The sequence below is a fragment of the Pan paniscus genome, chromosome 6, assembly GCF_029289425.2.
Source record: "Pan paniscus chromosome 6, NHGRI_mPanPan1-v2.0_pri, whole genome shotgun sequence".
Taxonomy (NCBI): domain Eukaryota; kingdom Metazoa; phylum Chordata; class Mammalia; order Primates; family Hominidae; genus Pan; species Pan paniscus.
The window spans coordinates 12,263,191-12,281,912 of NC_073255.2; the positions used below are offsets into that span (position 1 = coordinate 12,263,191).

The following is an 18,722-nucleotide window of genomic DNA, read 5'->3' on the forward strand; positions in this document are numbered from 1 at the left end:
GTGAGTGGACCACGTAAGGGAAAGGAAAAAAGTCTCGGGACCTCCCCAAATTCTTACGCAAAAGGAAAGGTGAAGCCTGGGGCTGAGTCGTTGTATTACTCTCTTCCAAATGAATAGCTGTTACACTGTGCATCAGCCAGATCCCCATGGAAAAGTAAAAGGCATTAGGCATCTGGAAAGCACTGCCCCCAACAGATCAGTCATAGGTAAATTCTTTCCTGGCCTCCCACAAACAAGGACATGCCAGTTGTAACTATAGGTCTACAATCCAAGTCTAGTTCCTAAACTGAAGTCTGTTCAATTCCACGCTGATAACGTTGATTACAAGTTTATCTTCCCAGGTGCAGAACAAAGACAAGAGATCAATCTTTCCTCCACCTACCCAGAGACATCTACATAATTGGCTCTTGCTTCACTCTCTTTTTCTCTTCAGACCTTCAACTTGTCTTGTGTAAAATGTAGATCTACTGGGCACTAATGAAAGACACACAGGAATATAACTATTTGCCTTTCTGCCTAGCTGCCCCTCTTCCTACATGCCTTCCCCACTTTACAGAAATGTATAAATACTAAACCTTCTGAAAGCCTCTTCAAATGGGTGTTTTCCCTGGATTTGCCGTAAAGTTGGCTTAATAAACCTCGATCATTGAGACCTGTGCCTCAGCCACTCACTTTGGTTGCCACTCAATTGGTAGAGATGAGAGGGTACCACAAAGAAAGAGGCCTTCAGGTTGCAGTATTAAGATGTGGTCAGTCAGGGAAGGAGGAGAAGGACACTGCAGACAAAGGGACAAACACCCAAGTCAACATTTACAACATGCTTCCATATCAGTTTTCTATGTGGGCAAAGTTGTGAAAAGCTTGAACAAGAAATCTAAGTACTTTTTCTCCTGTCAAAATAGCAGCCTAGATACTCTAAAGGGTCCTTCTACTTTCCAACAACAATATAGTGACTGATACCTATGTTTTAATGCACTGTGGGCATCCAGGAAATGAGAAAATACCCATAGCTCTCCATCCTACAACAAAAAATATGGTAAAGGCTATTTCTATAACTCATACCCATTTTCATGCAGAGGACAACTAAAGAAGATAAAGGAGAAAAAAAAAATTTTTTTTTTGAGATGGGGTCTTGGTGTCACTCTGGCTGCAACCTTGACCTCTTGGACTCAAGTGATCCTCCCACCTCAGCCTCCCAAGTAGCTGGGACTACAGGCACCCATCATGATGTATGGCTAATTTTTTAAATTTTTTGTAGAGATGGAGTTTTCCCATGTTGCCCAGGCTGGTCTGAAACTTCTGGGCTCAAGCGATCTGCCCACCTTAACCTCCCAAAGTGCTGCGATTACAGGCATGAGCCACCGCACCTGGCCAAAAAAAATTTATTTTAAGCACCTAGAAATTACCAATGTTACTGGAAAAGGGGTGTCAACCCAGACCACAGGAGCAGGTTCACAGATTGTGTGCAGTAAAGAATTCAGGGCAAGTATCAAAGTATAGTGAAATTAAGATAGTTTATTAGAGGCTACTCTTATTACAGAGTAGGGTGTCCTCAAAAAGCAACAGGAGGAACGCCCCTACCTAAAGCTTAATACTTGCTTATATAGGGTATTAGAGCTAAAAATAATGTGCTTTATTATAAAGGCTTGTGATCAGCTTGTGACAGGCTATTAGTATTGTTATTCTCTTCTGCAACTATTGATTTCAGCAAGAATCTATGAGTATATTATTATTTCTAATGTGAAACTCTAAAACTAAGAATGCTTTTTGTTCTTAAAATATTGGGACACTTCCATAACTTCTGAGTCTTACTTAATTAATTAGCACCATTAACTTGTTCCCTTAACCATAAATATCTTGTGACCAAGAGTACCTGACTTCCTGGGAATGTAACCCAGCAGGTTTGGCTTTATGCAGCCTTTATTCAAGGTGGAGTCACTCTGGTTTGGATGCCTCTGACACCAAAGAGCTAATAGGCTCCTAAGAAGTTACCTGGCACGAAGATGATTATCTAGTGAGGTGGAGCCAGCACTCAGAGTCATTTTTGTCCTAAGGACATTTCTCACCCGAGAAAGATGACTGAGATGCTGACAGGCTGAGTGGAATAAAGAAGGAACAACAGTGCCAGCCACAAAAGGAAAGATGGGTAAATTGGACTGCATTAAAATTGAGTTTGTTAAAATAAGAAAAAAGTAAAAAGACAAACTATGAAGATATTAGCAACATAAATAATTAGCAAAGAATTATATTTCAGATATATAGGAATTCCAAGAACTCATTAAGGAAAAGACAAACAATCCAATAAAGAAAATCTTTCCTAATTATAAACAGGTATTTCACAGAAGCAGCACCACAGAGGGTAAATAAACATGGTAAGGTGTCACCAGAGAAAGGTAAATAAAAATAATATACTGGCCAGACACCGTGGCTCACACCTATAATCCAAACACTTTGGGAGGCTGAGGCTCATGGATCACTTGAGGCCAGGAGTTCAAGACCAGCCTGGACAACATGGCAAAACCCCACTTCTACTAAAAATACAAAAGTTAGCTTGGCATGGTGGCAGGCGGCTGTAGTCCTAGCTACTCAGGAGGCTGAGGTGAGAGGATCACTTGAGTCCGGGAGGTGGAGGTTGCAGTGAGCTGAGATTGTACCACTGCAACACTCTGGGCAACAGAGCAACACTCCATCTCAAAAACAAATATAAAATAAAATAAGATACCATTTTATACCTATACTAGCAAAATAAAGAAATGTGATAATGCTAAATGTTGATAAGAATATCAAGCAATGGGAACTTTTATATGCAACTGGTGGGAATTTATAATAAATTGGCTCAGACACTTCAGGAAACAAATGGGTATGATATACTACTTTTGAACGTTTACATACTCTGCAACCCAGAAATCCTACTTTTGGGGAATATACCCCAGAAAAACACTGATGCGTGTGTACCAAGAGACACGAATAAGAGCATTCACAGCAACAGTGGCAGAATACTGAGGAAAATGAAATAGGAGAACTTAACTGATCATAGATGAGGCATATTGTGGTATATTCACACAAATATACAACCGTGGAAGTAAATGAACATGTATGAATTATAATGCAATAATCTAGTGAGTTGTAGAGAATTACATATTATGATGGAAGTTTTTTAAAGCTCAAAAAAGCTAAATAATAAATTATCTAGAGTACATTTATATATCATAAAATATATGGATTAGTTATAACATTGAATGAAAATAGTAAGTTGCAGAAGACTAGCATATGACACCATTGACACCATTTTTGTAAAACTGTAAAATAAGCAAGGCTAAATATTTATTGTTTAGCAACACATAGAGATATATAAAGTTTTACATGTAAAATTACCTATAAAAGTCAACAACACATTGACATGGTAAATACGAAGTTCAAAATGGGATATCCCTGGCATGGAATAGAGAGCTGGGATGGCGGAGGGCCACACGGGAAGCTTCAATAGAATTTTTGATGTTTGCTTCATTCTCTAGGTGATGTGTTCACTGGTGTTCATCTTACCATGTTTTTAAATTGACAAGCATGTTACATATACACCACAGAATACTATGCAGCCATAAAAAATGATAAGTTCATGTCCTTTGTAGGGACATGGATGAAGCTGGAAACCATCATTCTCAGCAAACTGTCACAAGGACAAAAAACCAAACACCGCATGTTCTCACTCATAGGTGGGAGCTGAACAATGAGAACACATGGACACAGGAAGGGGAACATCACACACCGGGGCCTGTTGTGGGGTGGGGGGAGGGGGGAGGGATAGCATTAGGAAATATACCTAATGTTAAATGACGAGTTAATGGGTGCAGCACACCAACATGGCACATGTATACATATGTAACAAACCTGCACTTTGTGCACATGTACCCTAAAACTTAAAGTAAAATTTAAAAAAATTGACAAACATGTTGCATTATCTTCTTTTGTAGAATCAAACATTACATAATACAATTTTAATTAAATAAAAAAATTATACATATCATTATTTCTGCCAAGATGGCTATTCTTCCATCTCGTTCCTTGAGTGCTCTTTTTCGCACTGTTGAATTGAATGAGGGTAGACCTGATAGAAGGAGAAAGTATTTTGTTTTTTGTTTTTGTTTTTGTTTTGAGACAGAGTCTTGCTGTGTCACCCAGGCTGGAGTGCAGTGGGGCAATCTTGGCTCTCTGCAACCTCTGCCTCCCAGGGTCAAGCGATTCTCCTGCCTCAGCCTCCTGGGTAACTGGGATTACAGGTGCACACCACCAGGCCTGGCTAATTTTTGTATTCTTAGTAGAGACGGGGTTTTACCATGTTGGCCAGGCTGTTCTCAAACTCCTGACCTCAGGTGATCCGCCCACCTCGGCCTTCCAAAGTGCTGGGATTATAGTCGTGAGCCACAGCGCCCAGCTGAGAAAGTGTTTTGTAAAATGAAATAATGTGGCCGGGCGGGGTGGCTCAAGCCTGTAATCTCAGCACTTTGGGAGGCCAAGGCAGGTGGATCACGAGGTCAAGAGTTCGTGACCAGCCTGACCAACATGGTGAAACTTTGTCTCTGCTAAGAATACAAAAATTAGCTGGGCATGGTGGCGCATGCTTGTAATCCCAGCTACCCAGGAGGTTGAGGCAGGAGAATCGCTTGAACCCAGGAGCGGGAGGTTGCAGTGAGCTGAGATTTTCCCACTGCACTCCAGCCTGGGTGACAGAGCAAGATTCTGTCTGGAAAAAAAAAAAAAAAAAAAAAAGAAATATGCAAGTGCTGTCTGAACTCAGCTCAGAACTAATGCTCTTCCCAGACAGGATCTTGCAAAAGTATTATAAAATGACAGAGTCAATTCTCCGTTACTCTCCTTTACTCGCATTTCAATTTGGTGGCTCACTTTTCAGTGTGAATCCTGTCTTTAATACACACTGTTCAAGAGTGGATGCCAACTTCAAGTGGTTCCTGGCTGTCAAGGGCCTTCCCATTCCACTCCATAAAATGGAAGGGCCCACTGACATATTTTAATGGAAGGGTATAAAAAGCTTCTTTGTTTTAACATACATTAAACACTTGTTACCAAACATGTTGGAGGAATACAAAATGACAGTTTGTGATACATTTAAGTAATTGTAATTCAGATTGGTTTCTCCCTATTACCACTTTCAGGGCAAGTGAGGCAAAAATCTAACTACCCTCACCATCCCGACTCCTATCCCAGCACTCCTGCGTAAACATTTACATCATTTCTAATTCCCACACCAAAGTCCTTCCTATCACCTACGTCTTGCTACTGTCAGGGACATAAGGAGGTTAGGGAGGTGAGTGGGTGGAGGTACGGGCAGGGACAGGGGTAGGGGTTTGAGCTGACATAGTACATACAACAGGAATTAAAGGAATCAGAATCACATTGCAGGTTGTGAAGTAGATAGAGTCTGTGTATTGAAGTTACACAGCTCTAAGTCTAAATCCTCAGCTCAGAAACTTTTTAGTTGGGTGACAGTTGACAAGTTACTAAACTTCTCAGAGCCTCAGCTTTCTTACCTATATAAGTGGTTAATAATATGTACATCCTGGGGCTGTAGTGAGAATTCAATTACATGTATAAGTTGTAAATACTCAGTATACACTCAAATATAGTGCTGTATTTGTATTGGGTGAATATGTGGAAATTAGGGAGTTCTATGCTTTTGATAGAGACAGGCCAATTTACTTGCTCATCCTTGAATGCAGGTTTCTTGACATTCCTTTTCACTGTTGAATCTATTTCCTGAGCCATTACAGCCACTGAACCAAAATCGGGCACAAGAGTTGACCTGTTTGTCATAATACCATCGAACCACATATTCACCACAGTTTCCAGGCTTCAAGGCTTCCAAACATCTAGGATCTAGAGTGAGAAAAGGAAAATGTGTCACGGATTTTTCTTATACTGAAGACATGAAAAATAAAAACTGTATAAAGTTACATAAATAAACTTTATTCTTCATGCACACTAACGAACCAAGAAAATATGGTTCTAAGTAAGTGAAAGAAGGATTCCCTAAAACCGAAAATATTTCCCTCACCACCTGAAACTCTGCTACTAGATATTAATTCTTTTGAAAACATGAAAGTTTTTGATCCTCATGAAACCACATTAAAAATGTTTATTTCCCTGAAAGCCTAAGTGAGACTTCATTGGCTAATACTTTTGTGGGGATTAGAAAGACAGGACTTCTTTCATTTACACTGGATTTGATTTACAATCAAATTAATATTTAGAATAAAAAATATTTCCACTTTCTGTACACATTTCCTCCCATTCTGTTCACAGAAGGCACCACTATGATCACATGCAATTGCCCACTATGAAAGGAAAACTTTAAGTTACAAAAAAATAAAAAGTAAAATGAAGGACTGTCTTTATATTACAATTATATTTTTAAAAGAGCAGCTCTTGCAGGACACTAAAAACATGATACAACTTTCTAACGTCATATTGTCTTATCGTAGAAATACATCTACTATAAGAAAGCATAGGACAGCTGTAACAATAAAGCCACATTGTCCTAAGAAGGTTCCTTTAATTATGGAACTCCTCATTTGCTAAATGCCTTTTTATTGTTTGGTACTCTGGAGTGCCTTGATTAGTATTTCCTACTTCAGGAAGTGATGCCAAGGTGGGAGAAGCCAAAAAACACACAAAAAATCCCCAAATAGATAATTGCTATCTGGGACTTATATGTGATAAACTTTATTTTGCAATAGCTAAACCAGCACTTTCTCTGCCTTAAACATTTTCCCAGATTTGGGGTATGCCTCGGTTCATTTATTTTCTAAAACTTACCTCTAAATCTACCTCTACTATGAAGACTCCCTAGAGCAAATGGAAATGAGCCATAGATTTCTACTACCTCTGCCCTTAAAAACAAAAGCAAATAATGTATATTGTGTAATTCATTTTAAAGATAATCTAAACTTTTGAGCACAAAAATTGTCTCTCATGTTCTGCAGAAAATATGTACATAATAATACATTTTCTATAGATATTAACTCCATAGAAAATATGTTAATGAATCAGAATCTAGATTTTAGCTTGTTTCTCTTTCCTGTGCAATAAAAGGATCACAAATTCAAATGCCTACATGTGTGAAGGGCACATGTAAGACAATAGGGAGCAGTACGGACTACGGTAAACAGGAGAATGCAATCCCCTCTAAAGGCATTCAAATTAAAATAATAAATAAGAACTTTGAAATTCTTCATAGACCAAATTTACTCCACAGTTTTCAAATTCTACATATAGTCCAGTGAAAACTATATTTTGTCCTGCTTGTTTAGAATCATAACATTTTCTCTCTGGGTAACCCTGTGCCTTCCTCACGTTGTAGATACAGTAGCAGATTGGCAGATCTCTCTTTCCTTTGTGCACCAAATATGCGCACAAGACTGTAGAACCAAAATGGGACTTGGAGTTCTGGTTTACCTACCCTCTGCCCCATCCACAGGGGTGCTGAGCAGTGGCCTGGGGGTGGTGGTGGCCTCCGATGAGGTAGTGGCAGGCAGATCATCAGCCCAGGTTGGCTCTGGAGCCTTATCATCTTCATCCTGGTCTCTGGTGACACTCAACTACACAAAAATATTCACATTTTGTGTTTCTGATAATATCAAGTAAAAAAAATACTAGTTTGCTTTTGGGAACATATAAGGACTAGTTCAGCCATGCTGTGTTTCCCTAGCTCTCTGATACTATTTCAAATAAAACTCAGGAAATAATGCCCCTCCTCCGTGTCATGCATCCCTGAATACTCAAGTTGTGGATTTTCCCACCACTTGGTGTGGGTGTATTTCTGTGTACACACACATATACGCACATACATACACACATGCAGCCCACCTCCAGGCACAGATTTTTGGGTGCTGGGACATCCAAAGCAGGTGTGAAAGATGCAAAGTTGAGAGGAGTTTATTTTCATTCTTAGCCACTGCTATGAGAAAATAACCACTCATTTCTTTAACATTTTTATGGCCTTTCTCCATTTCCTAACACTAGACGTCTTAACAATATATTCCAAAATATTTACCATGAACTCAGTCAATTTTGAGATTGGGAATTAGGGTAGCAGAAGACAATAACACAGCTGAAATAAAAACAATAGTGGCCACTTTTTGATTGCTTACCCAAATCTCAGCTGCAGACACCTTTGCCTGCTCTTTCTATTATCAGACCCCAGCTAATACCAAATGCTGTAGGATGCTTCACATATAAGATGCTCTAAGAAATGTTTGATATCTAAAGAACAAAGGATTTTTGTTTCAAAAGCAAATTTTCTGGACTAAAATTTCCAAGTTTCATCCAAATTTATGATATATAACGAAACAAGAAAGAAAGGCATTTTACTTTTTTAAAAAAATAGTGCCTTTATAGTAGAATGATTTATAATCCTTGGGTATAGACCCAGTAATGGGACTGCTGGGTCAAATGGTATTTCTGGTTCCAGATCCTTGAGGAATCGCCACACTGTCTTCCACAATGGTTGAACTAATTTACACTCCCACCAACTGTTTAAAAGTGTTCCTATTTCTCCACATCCTCTCCAGCATCTATTGTTTCCTGACTTTTTAATGATCGCCATTCTAACTGGCATGAAATGGTATCTCATTGTGGTTTTGATTTACATTTCTCTAATGACCAGTGATGATGAGCTTTTTTTCATGTTTGTTGGCTGCATAAATGTCTTCTTTTGAGAAGTATCTGTTCATATCCTTCGCCCATTTTTTGATAGAGTTTTTTCTTGTAAATTTGTTTAAGTTCTAGTATAAAGACACACGCACACATATGTTTATTGCAGCACTATTCACAATAGCAAAGACTTGGAAACAACCCAAATGCTCATCAATGATAGACTGGATAAAGAAAATGTGGCACATATACACCATGGAATACTATGCAGCCATAAAAAAATGAGTTCATGTCCTTTGCAGGGACATGGGTGAAGCTAGAAACCATCATTCTTAGCAAACTAACACAGGAACAGAAAACCAAACACCGCATGTTCTCACTCGTAAGTGGGAGTTGAACAATGAAAACACATGGACACAGGGAGGGGAACATCACACACTGGGGCCTGTCTGTGGGTGGGGGGCTAGGGGAAGGATAGCATTAGGAGAAATACCTAAAGTAGATTACAGGTTGATGGGTGCAGCAAACCACCATGGCACGTGTATACCTATGTAACAAACCTGCACATTCTGCACATGTATCCCAGAACTTAAAGTATAATAATAAAAAATCATGTCAGTCATTCTTGACAATTACCAGGAGCTAGACAAATCTTTTATGGGAATAATTATATTCTTTTTTCTTTTTCAAATTTTTCCTTGGATTCCAGCTGTATGCAATTGAATCAGTCATTCACCTGAGTCCTGACACTTGGTTATTTATCCTTGCAAGAGTTTCTCTTGTTTATTTGTTTGTTTGCATTTTTATTTATTTAAATAGTCAAATATGTGACTGAGATAGTTTTTTATGCTTTTTTACCCAGGGATCCTGGTATGCTGTCATCATTAACTGCCCTCTGCCAGCTAAGCTGTTCTATTGCTTTTGATTTTTTGTGTGTGTGCATGCATACATACACACACAAGAGGGAAAAAGTAATTAGTACTATTACTCATGTATGCGTATTTTCTACAGTGATTAAATTACTATCAGGTGACTTAGAGCAAAGATTTCCATTTGGATTGGTCATTAGCCCTATATAAAGGGCACACAATTCAAATACAATAGGAAATTTTCACTGTCCCCTAAACACAACTTTTGGTACAAGTGGAGACAAAACTATGGATTACTTGAGGTTCCTCTTTCTTTCAGAATGATCCTGTATGCACATACAGCAATTTGAATGTGAACTTTTAAAAATAATCATTATACTAGAGAATTTAAAGCTAGAGGAAAACTCTCTTGGTCCCTTGTTTTCTTTTCTATTTTTTATAGAGATAGGGTCTCGCTGTGCTGCCCAGGCTGGTCTCAAACTCCTGGCTTCAAGTGATCCTCCACATTGGCCTCCTGAGCCCGGCACCGAGTCCCTTATTTTCTACTGGGGGGAATACAAAGCTATAAATGATTAAGAAACTTTCCAAAAGTTGTTGGTAAGCTAGTGACAAACCTTCAGGAAAAAAAGTACTGGTTTTTTTTTTTGCCTGCATGTATTTGGTTTTAAGCAAGAAATAAAAGTTTGAGGAGTAAGTTTATCAAACATAAAAGCCAACTGACATTAGTCTACACTTCAGATATACGGTCTAGAAGGTGAGACTGTTCCATTGAAGAGGCGGGCTAAGCAGCACAGTTTTCTTTAAAGAATTAACTCAGCCTTTAAATCTTTACCTTGTTCAAGTCCTGAGTCCTCAAAAGTTATATTTTACCTCTTCTAAGCTTAGGAGTGTGTGTTTCCATTCTCAATCACATAATCATTTGGAAATTTTGATATCTGTTAACATTACCCCACAGATTCCAAGACAAGCAAAACTAACTTTAATAAATGAAAATAATTTCATCAATTTTCTGGCTCAGTGAGATGTCAGATTATTTCCACAAATGCGTAGTTATTATGGCTTGCTATTTTTATAATTTCCTTACCACAAAAGCAAGCATGTTAACTGAAAGGAATTTTAGAAAATGTGGATATCAAAAAAAAGAAAATAGAAATCAGAAGTAATTCTACCTCCTAAAGATAGTCATTGTTGGCATTCAGGTATATTTTTCCCTAGTCTTTTTTCTAGGTGCATATCCATTTTTTTTGTTGTTGTTGTTACAAAAAAATACTGTATGTTCAGTTTTCTATGCTCTGTGCTATTTTAAAAAATATACTATATTATGATCATTCTATATATTTCACCAGGACTCTATAACATTTATTATTATTATTATTATTATTATTATTTTGAAGACAGAGTCTCGCTCTGTTGCCCAGCACGATCTCGGCTCACTGCAACCTCCACCTCCCAGATTCAAGCAGTTCTCATGCCTCAGCCTCCCAAGTAGCTGATATTACAGATGTGAGCCACCACGCCCGGCCTCCTCCGCATTTTTATAACCTTGTCTTCCACTACTCCCAGAATATCTGGTCAGGACCCTTCATTCCTTCTTCCTCTCTATTCTGCCTCAGGCTCTCAATATCAACCCTTCCACCACAGCCTAGGAAAAGTTGGTCTCCATCCGCAAAACCTTCTCCAATAACCCAGTCAGTACTGATTCTCCCCTTCTAGATGATGCACAGTACCTTCTGACTCTTCTATACTCAGTGCTGATTGTGTAGAATTTAACCTTTAGTCCTATCCTATTGAAGAGTAACAGAATATGCCTCCCAAAATATGCCACTTTGGCACATTGATTATTTTGAACTGAAGGCAATTGAGAATCAGATATAAGCTCATTTGTCTAAATGCAGGACATACATTCGTAAAGGAATCCCTCCTCGGAAAATCAGGGTAATGACTCGAGAGGAGTCTAGACCCTTACTTAGCCCAGAGATACACCAGAGGACTCTACATAAAAAACTATTCACTAATCCTTATCTTCCATTAATTCACCCATATGTTTACCTTCCCACCATCTGCTGCTGTAGAAAGTCCCTTCCCATTGTCGTCACTCCTCTAAGCTCCATTGTTCTTTCGTTAAGATGCTATATAAGACCAAGTTCTAACCACCCCTTTGAGCTACTCATCTCCATGCTCCTATGGGTATATGCTACATGTTAATAACTTCTGTGTGCTTTTCTATTGTTAATCTGTCTTTTGTCAGTCTAATTTACAAGGCCCTACCTAGCTAATAACCCTAAGATGGGTAGAGGAAAAAAAAATTTCCTCCCCTCCACTATCTTGTATAATTTCTTGTTTCCTATATATAAATTCCACTTCCCTGATAAGAGAAATTATCTTTTTTCTTTCTTTTCTTCTTTCTCTACCTCTTTTTTTCCATAGCATAGAATAGGCAAAAAGTATCCATTAAATAAATTCACAATGGGTTAATCTTTCTGTTACACTCGTCTTCAAGTTGAACTTAATAAGGATATGCAAAGAGCGAAAGAGAAAGAGATAAATTTGCATTATTTAATTCCTCTAGACTTTAACGTCATCATTTTTCAAATAAAAAAAATTAGGCCCTAACATGCCTTCCAACTCTAAAAGTTGGATTTAACCAACACAAACGACTGGCAGAATACACACCCAATTCACGACAGTGATTGCCTCTGGAGAGAGGAGGAAAAAGAGCCCTGGAGGGAAAAAGCTAGGACTTTAACTGAAGCAAGAGTGAATGAACAAATGGAAACATTGGTTACTTCCGGGTGGTGAGTACGCAGTCAAATGTTTGTTTCTATTCTTGTTAATAAATCTTAAATCTGAAAACACAAGCTTGCCTGTCAACTCTGCACATTTCTACTCCAGCCACACTGGCCTGCCTTGGAAAAGAAGGCTAGCTCCAGCTCTAAGCAGGGACACCATAGTAAAAGGCACAAACGAGTTGTCTAGGGACACCTGAGAGCCGACACCTGGAGTCCAGGGCTGCTCCGTGTAGCTGGACAAGCAGACGTGTTATCACCATTCTCTTTCAGCCTTTGAGCTGATCTTTAAGGGGAGGAAAACAGACTCAGTGCAGTATCCCAAGAACATGTATGCATGAGCTAAGAAGGATTGCTGACCAGGTGCCACATCCAAAAGGTCTTTTGCTTTCTGATTTCCAAACATTTTCCTTGAATTTATTACCCAGAATTTTGCATATATTACAAAGTCTTCAAATCTGAACACATGTCTGCTCTGGATGAATGCTAATGATCATCTGCATTAGTGTTTGTGTTAAGACTTAGCATATTCCCAGGAGTGTGGGTCAAAATTTCTCCAATTTGGCTCTGGGGATTCTACAGCCAGCATCTTCAAATTGTCTGGCTTCTCAGGAGTCCTTCTTGATTGATTCTCCCCAAGAATCAAACACACTTCTTTGTCAGGTCTCTCTGCACTCAAATACTTAAACTGAAGGTTATTTATTTGCATTTTAAAGTTACTGGGGCCTTTAGGAACACCTTGAATTTGGGCTGCACCTCTCTGGATTCACTGTGGCTTTCATAAAGGGTGTAATGCAGGATTTTGTTCTGTTTAAACCTCTCATACATTAGTGCAGTAAAATAGCCTGCATTCTGGCTTCACCCAGTAAACATTTTTGACAGCTGTAATCATATACTTTTAGAACAGGAAGAACATTCTAGCAACATTCTTTTATTTTACAGATGAGAAAACTGAGACCTCAGGAAAATAGGTGATTCCCCTAACATCAGGCAGCTATGAGATTTCATTTCTAAGATGTCATTCATGAGATATACTATAAATTTTAAAATAGTTTTGAAAAAAGACCACACACATTAAATAGATGCATCCCAATTTCAGAAATAGTAAAATAGAAAAACTACAGACTTTGCAGTCAAGAGAATAGTCCTTAGCTTCAGCCATGAGACCATAAACCAGGTTTCCTGACTTCCAGGTCTAGAATATTTCTTCTAGATCAGTTAGCAATATGTTTATTATTTTTATTTTTTTCCTCTTCCATAACACAGGTGCATGTTATATTCTGAGGGTAACAAGTCTATTATAAGCAATAAATAATACTTGTACAGCAACCTTCTGTAGTGATACTAATAATTAGTTGTTATGCAGGGTTTTATGAAGAATTTGAATGTTTTTCACGATCACGGTGAGAGAATGCTAATTTTATTTTTCGCTAAGAACATATTTTGGTAGAAAGAAGAAGAGGAAGGAAGGACAGAGTTAGGTGTCTTAAGGGAGTGACAGAAGGGACAACAGTGAAAAGGAAGAGACAACAAAAGGGAAATGGTACTTCTGAGATCGTTTACTAGCTTTGCAGTATTGCCTAGGGTAGGCTCAGGAAGGATCTGAGAATAGGAAGGTTGTAACAGATTCATTTTTTTTTAAATGTTTGGATACTGTGATTATACTTATTAAAGGTGGGTGTGCATGCACAGAGGCATAAATATGTTTTTGTATGTGTGTATGTGTATACTATGTGTGTGTGTGTGTGCACGTGCATGTCTGTGCAGTCAAGTGCTGCGTAATGACATTTTGGTCAACCACACCACATACACGACAGTGGTCCCATCCAATTATAATACTGTATTTTTACCCTTTTCTATGGTTAGATATGCTTATATATATAAATACTTACCATTGTGTTACAGTTCCCTACAGTAGTACAGTGATATGCTGTGCAGGTTTGTAGCCTAGAAGCAATAGGCTAAACTATCTAGCCCAGGTGTGTAGTAGGCTATACTATCTAGATTGGTGTGAGTACACTCTATGATGTTCACACAAAAACAAAATTGGCTAGCGAAACATTTCTCAGAAAGTGTCCCTGTCATTAAACGATGCATGACTGTATGTCAAAGGTTTAAATGTGAATAGAAATGCACGTTTGTTCAAACTAAATATCAATAAGGAAATAATTGTTTAAAAATTGTTTTGCATTGGTGCTTCTTTAAAAAGAGCCAGAATGAGAAAGCCTAGAGACAAGAGGCGCTATCCGAGAAGGTCAAGTTCATTGCAAGGTCCCACTATCTGGGTCAAAGTTCCCCTAGAGAGACCTAGCTGATGTTCAGTTTCCCTTCATGTGGCTCTTGGTGTTATAAATCCAGAGTATTTTGGTTGTATTTTTCTTATGTCCTCCCCTCCCCAGCTACTAGAAAGCTTCATATGTCCTAGTCTGTTAATGTCATTTGTCTCTCAAGGCCATCAGGCTTCCTGGGATGGGATACAGAGGGATCTGTTCTTACTTTTCCTCATTACGTGTCATATGCCTTTACATGGTGCAAACTAAACTCACTATTTTCCTTTAAAAAAAAACCACCCTGCCTTTTATATTCTCCATCTCAGTATATAGTGTTTCAATCCATCTCATCTCCATGCTAGAAACCTGATAGTCCTACCCAAACCCCTCCCTCTCCCTTACCTCCAATCCTTTCAATCACTATATCCTGTTAATTCTACCCTAGAAATGGCTTTTCAATCTGTGCCTCCTTTTTATTCCCAGTGCCCCTGCCTTCTTTCAGGGCCTCATTATCATTTTCCTGGACTATCACGCCTCATATCTCAGCCTCCAGTCTCCTCACCTCCTCCTCCTAGGTATGTTTCACACAGCAATCAGGGTTATTCTTTCTGTGAACCAAATATGACTATATGATTCTTGCTTTTAAAACTCCTCTGCTGTCTCTGCCTGCCTGGCCTATAGATGAAGTTCAAGCTCCTTGCCTTAATACATTAAGACATTTATAATTAGTCCTTAAATTACCTGTCCAGCTTTAGCTCTCATCACTCTGCCACCCACACCCTAGGCTACAATTAGACTGAATTTGTTCAACTTTCTTGAAATGCCATGGCGCTTTAAAGACTCCCTTTGCCTACTGGTTTTTTTTGTTTTTTTGTTTTTTTGGTTTTTTTTTTGCTAGGAATACCCTTCCCCCTGCCCTTCTCTTGAAAAACTCCTAGTTATTCTTAAAACTTGACTCAATGTCACCTCCTCTGTGATGCCTTATGTTATGAACTAAATGTTTATGTCCCTCCAAAAACCATACATTGAAACCTGAATCCCCAGTGTGATGGTATTTGAAGGTGGGGACTTTGGGAGGTGATTAGGTCATGAGGGTGGAGCCTTTATGAATGGGATCAATACCCTTATAAGAAGTGATGTGAGAGATGAGCTGTCTCTCAGCCATGTGAAGACATAACGAGAAGGTGGCTGTTCACAAGCCAGGAAGCAAGCCCTCACCAAACACCAGATTTTAGACTTCCCAACCTCCAGAACTGTGAAAAAGAAATATTTGTTGTTTAAGCCACTCAGTCTATGGTATTTTTGTTATGGCAGCCCCAACAGACTAAGACACTTTCCCATTACTCTTCCCTGAAATTAATTGCATCATCTCTGTGCTTCCTTCATAGCTCTGGCTAAAATTCGTAATGCGTCTTGTACTTACCTCTCTCCCTGAAAGAATGTGAGCTTCTCTCAGGCAGGAGCCATGTCTTAAGAGCCACACCATCTATCACAGCAGTTAATAATCAATACATGCTATTGGAATTCATTGGTATTAATATAGCAAAAAATGTGATTCAGTGATTATAAGGAGGGCTCAGTTTAAGCATCAATTCCTGGACGAAACCTGAGCTTGCTCTTGTTTAGGAAGGCTTTAGAAAGGGATGTCAATTGACTAGGAGAGGGACAAAGTGGTAAGTCACACAAACAGGAGAGGCCCCAGTAGCGGTCCATGCTCAGGAGGAGATAGACTGTGTCCATTATTGTCTGGAATTTACTTTAAAATGCACAATATAGATCAGGGTTGGCAAACCACTGTGGGCCAAATCTGAGTCACTATCTGTTCTTGTGAATAAGTTTCATCAGAACTTATTCATACTCATTCATTTAAGTATTATCTATGGCTATGTTTCTACTTCAAAGGCAGAGGTGAGTAATTGGAACAGAAATCAAATTACCTGAAAATCCAAAACTATTCAGTATATGGCCCTTTACAGAGTTTGCTGACACCTGGTATAGACCATGGAGTATAAATGTTTGTGTTAATTTCAATCTGCAATTTAGTAGAATCTATTGCCCTGACTGGAATTACCCATTTTGCAGTTGGTTAGTATTTAATCAAATAGAAATATGTTAGAGGCCTTTCTGCACTTTTGTGAACAGGATACGAGAATCTAGTGAGTTCTATAGTCTGTGCCCTTAGGAATGGTATCCTAGGCCTGATTCCTGAATGGCCCTGAGTCCAACTACTGATCCGAATGTTCCTTAGGGCCTTAGTCTAAGTAGACTGTTAGCTGAACCCTGATGTTAGAACACTGTTGCACATGCTCATGATCACTCTTTCATGTACATGAAGGCTTCAGAAAAGGGCAGTGCAAGGACTTTACTGAGCTTACAGAACAGGGGCATGACTGTTATGTGCCTGCTTGCCAGAGGATGTCCATGGGGTTAATAGAAATTGGTCTAGACTTGCCCAAGTTGCAACTTGGTGGAGAAGAGACTATAGCACTCATCGGTAACTATAAAAGGCTCCCCCATTTTCTCCTTAAAAAAACGAATATTTGCCCATAATCTGATTGGCTGAAGTCAGTTCCCAGAAGCTTGCTATGAGGACAGTCACATTTGTTTCAATTGATTCAGGAGGTGGTTCTTCACATACTATGTGATTCAGGAGCTCTGAAACAGAGCATCTACTTTGCACCATATGCATATATAGCCTCCCTCACAGTCCTCACTCAGAGCACAGGAGGTGGAAGCCAAATGAGCAAACACATGGCTTGGAGTGTGGGAGAGTGGCCAGTTGGGCATATGCATATTTAGAAAAAACATGAGAGAGTACAAAGTGGGAAGCAGATGCACAGACGAAGAGGGAGAGTTGTGGCCTGGGTATGAAAGGCACTGCACAGCATGGCAAGTAGGTGAATTCAGAGTGTTGTGTTAATCTGTTTCAGCATACGTGGTTACTTTGATGGTGATAGGAGTATAATATAAAAATATTATCAGCAACATTTAATAAATACTTATAAAATATGTAAGTTTTAAAAAATATCCTACAAAACCTAATGCTATTTCAGAACTGGAAATCTAGAGTCAAGATACTAACATTTAGAGCCAAGGACCTAAAAATACACGTGCCTCAGCTGATTCTTGACAATGCAGGGCAGAATGATCTTTGATATGAAACAGAGAGAATACACCATTTTAAGCTCACAAAGTAAGTGAGACAGTTACTTACTGACTCAGAAATTTCTTTTTGAGGCTCTGGAGTAGATTGACTGAGTTCTTCCCCTGACATCCCAAATCCAGGTTGAGGTGATGATGAACCAAAAATTTGAACGAGATAGGAATCAAAATCCTCACAAATTTTTTGAAACAATTTTTGCTTCAGGGTGTCTTTTAAAAAAGAAGTAGAAAAGAGAGATAGTAGAAGCAATGAAACAATACTTAAAACTCATTTAAAAAGATCTGCACTCTCCTTAAAATATGTAATTTCCCATTCCTTGAAATCAACTGCTAAGTTAACGAACTTATAAAAGCATTTTTACATCCTGTGTAAGAGGTCATCTAAAATAATATACATGACACAAAGAGGCAAAAGAATGACTTTAATGTATGTTCACCCAAAGTGTCTCTGTTCAACGTGAATCACTCCTTGTCAAGAGCTAGCCTCACCCATAATAAGTTGAATTGGCAACTACCTCTGGTTTTAAGGATAGCAAATGGCCAGCCAGTTGCAAATATTCTTTACAGGCTGTAACAAATTACTAACTCCAGATATAATGATAAAGCTCTTCAAGGATTAAAATATAAGTTGGCTCTGAAATGTCTTTGGCTAGTCTAACACATTCACAGCCGGGTGAGATTGAACATATCAGATAAACAAACCCGCCAGTCAGCCAGCAGGGTACTGATGAAGTAGAACCCTAGGTTAGAAAGCTCTGGAGAAGGTGAGAAATCGCAAATGGAAAGTTTCTGAGAATGGTATGCTTTCCTTAGGGCCAGTGTGCTGGTACACGGAATAGGCAGGGCATGAGGCACTGATGGGCTGTGCCCAGCCACGTCAGACTCCACTCCCAGGTGGGTAAAGGAGGAAGGATGGAGCCAAACTGAAGCCTTTCACTTACTTCACAAACTTGCCAGGTACAGGCCTG

At 38.9% G+C, this 18,722-nt stretch overlaps 1 protein-coding gene across 1 annotated transcript in view; it reads right to left on the bottom strand.

Annotated features, from left to right (window-relative positions):
• Positions 1 to 2,741: 2,741 nt before the first annotated feature.
• COL28A1 (collagen type XXVIII alpha 1 chain) overlaps positions 2,742 to 18,722 on the bottom strand; it is a 199,480-nt gene continuing 183,499 nt past the window's right edge. The window contains exons 37-39 of the mRNA XM_055115702.2: positions 17,807 to 17,964; positions 7,475 to 7,613; positions 2,742 to 5,892 (exon numbers count right to left, since the gene is read on the bottom strand). Of these exons, the coding sequence (XP_054971677.1) occupies positions 5,720 to 5,892; positions 7,475 to 7,613; positions 17,807 to 17,964 (470 nt within the window). The 3' untranslated portion in view covers positions 2,742 to 5,719. The remainder of the gene's footprint in view (positions 5,893 to 7,474; positions 7,614 to 17,806; positions 17,965 to 18,722) is intronic.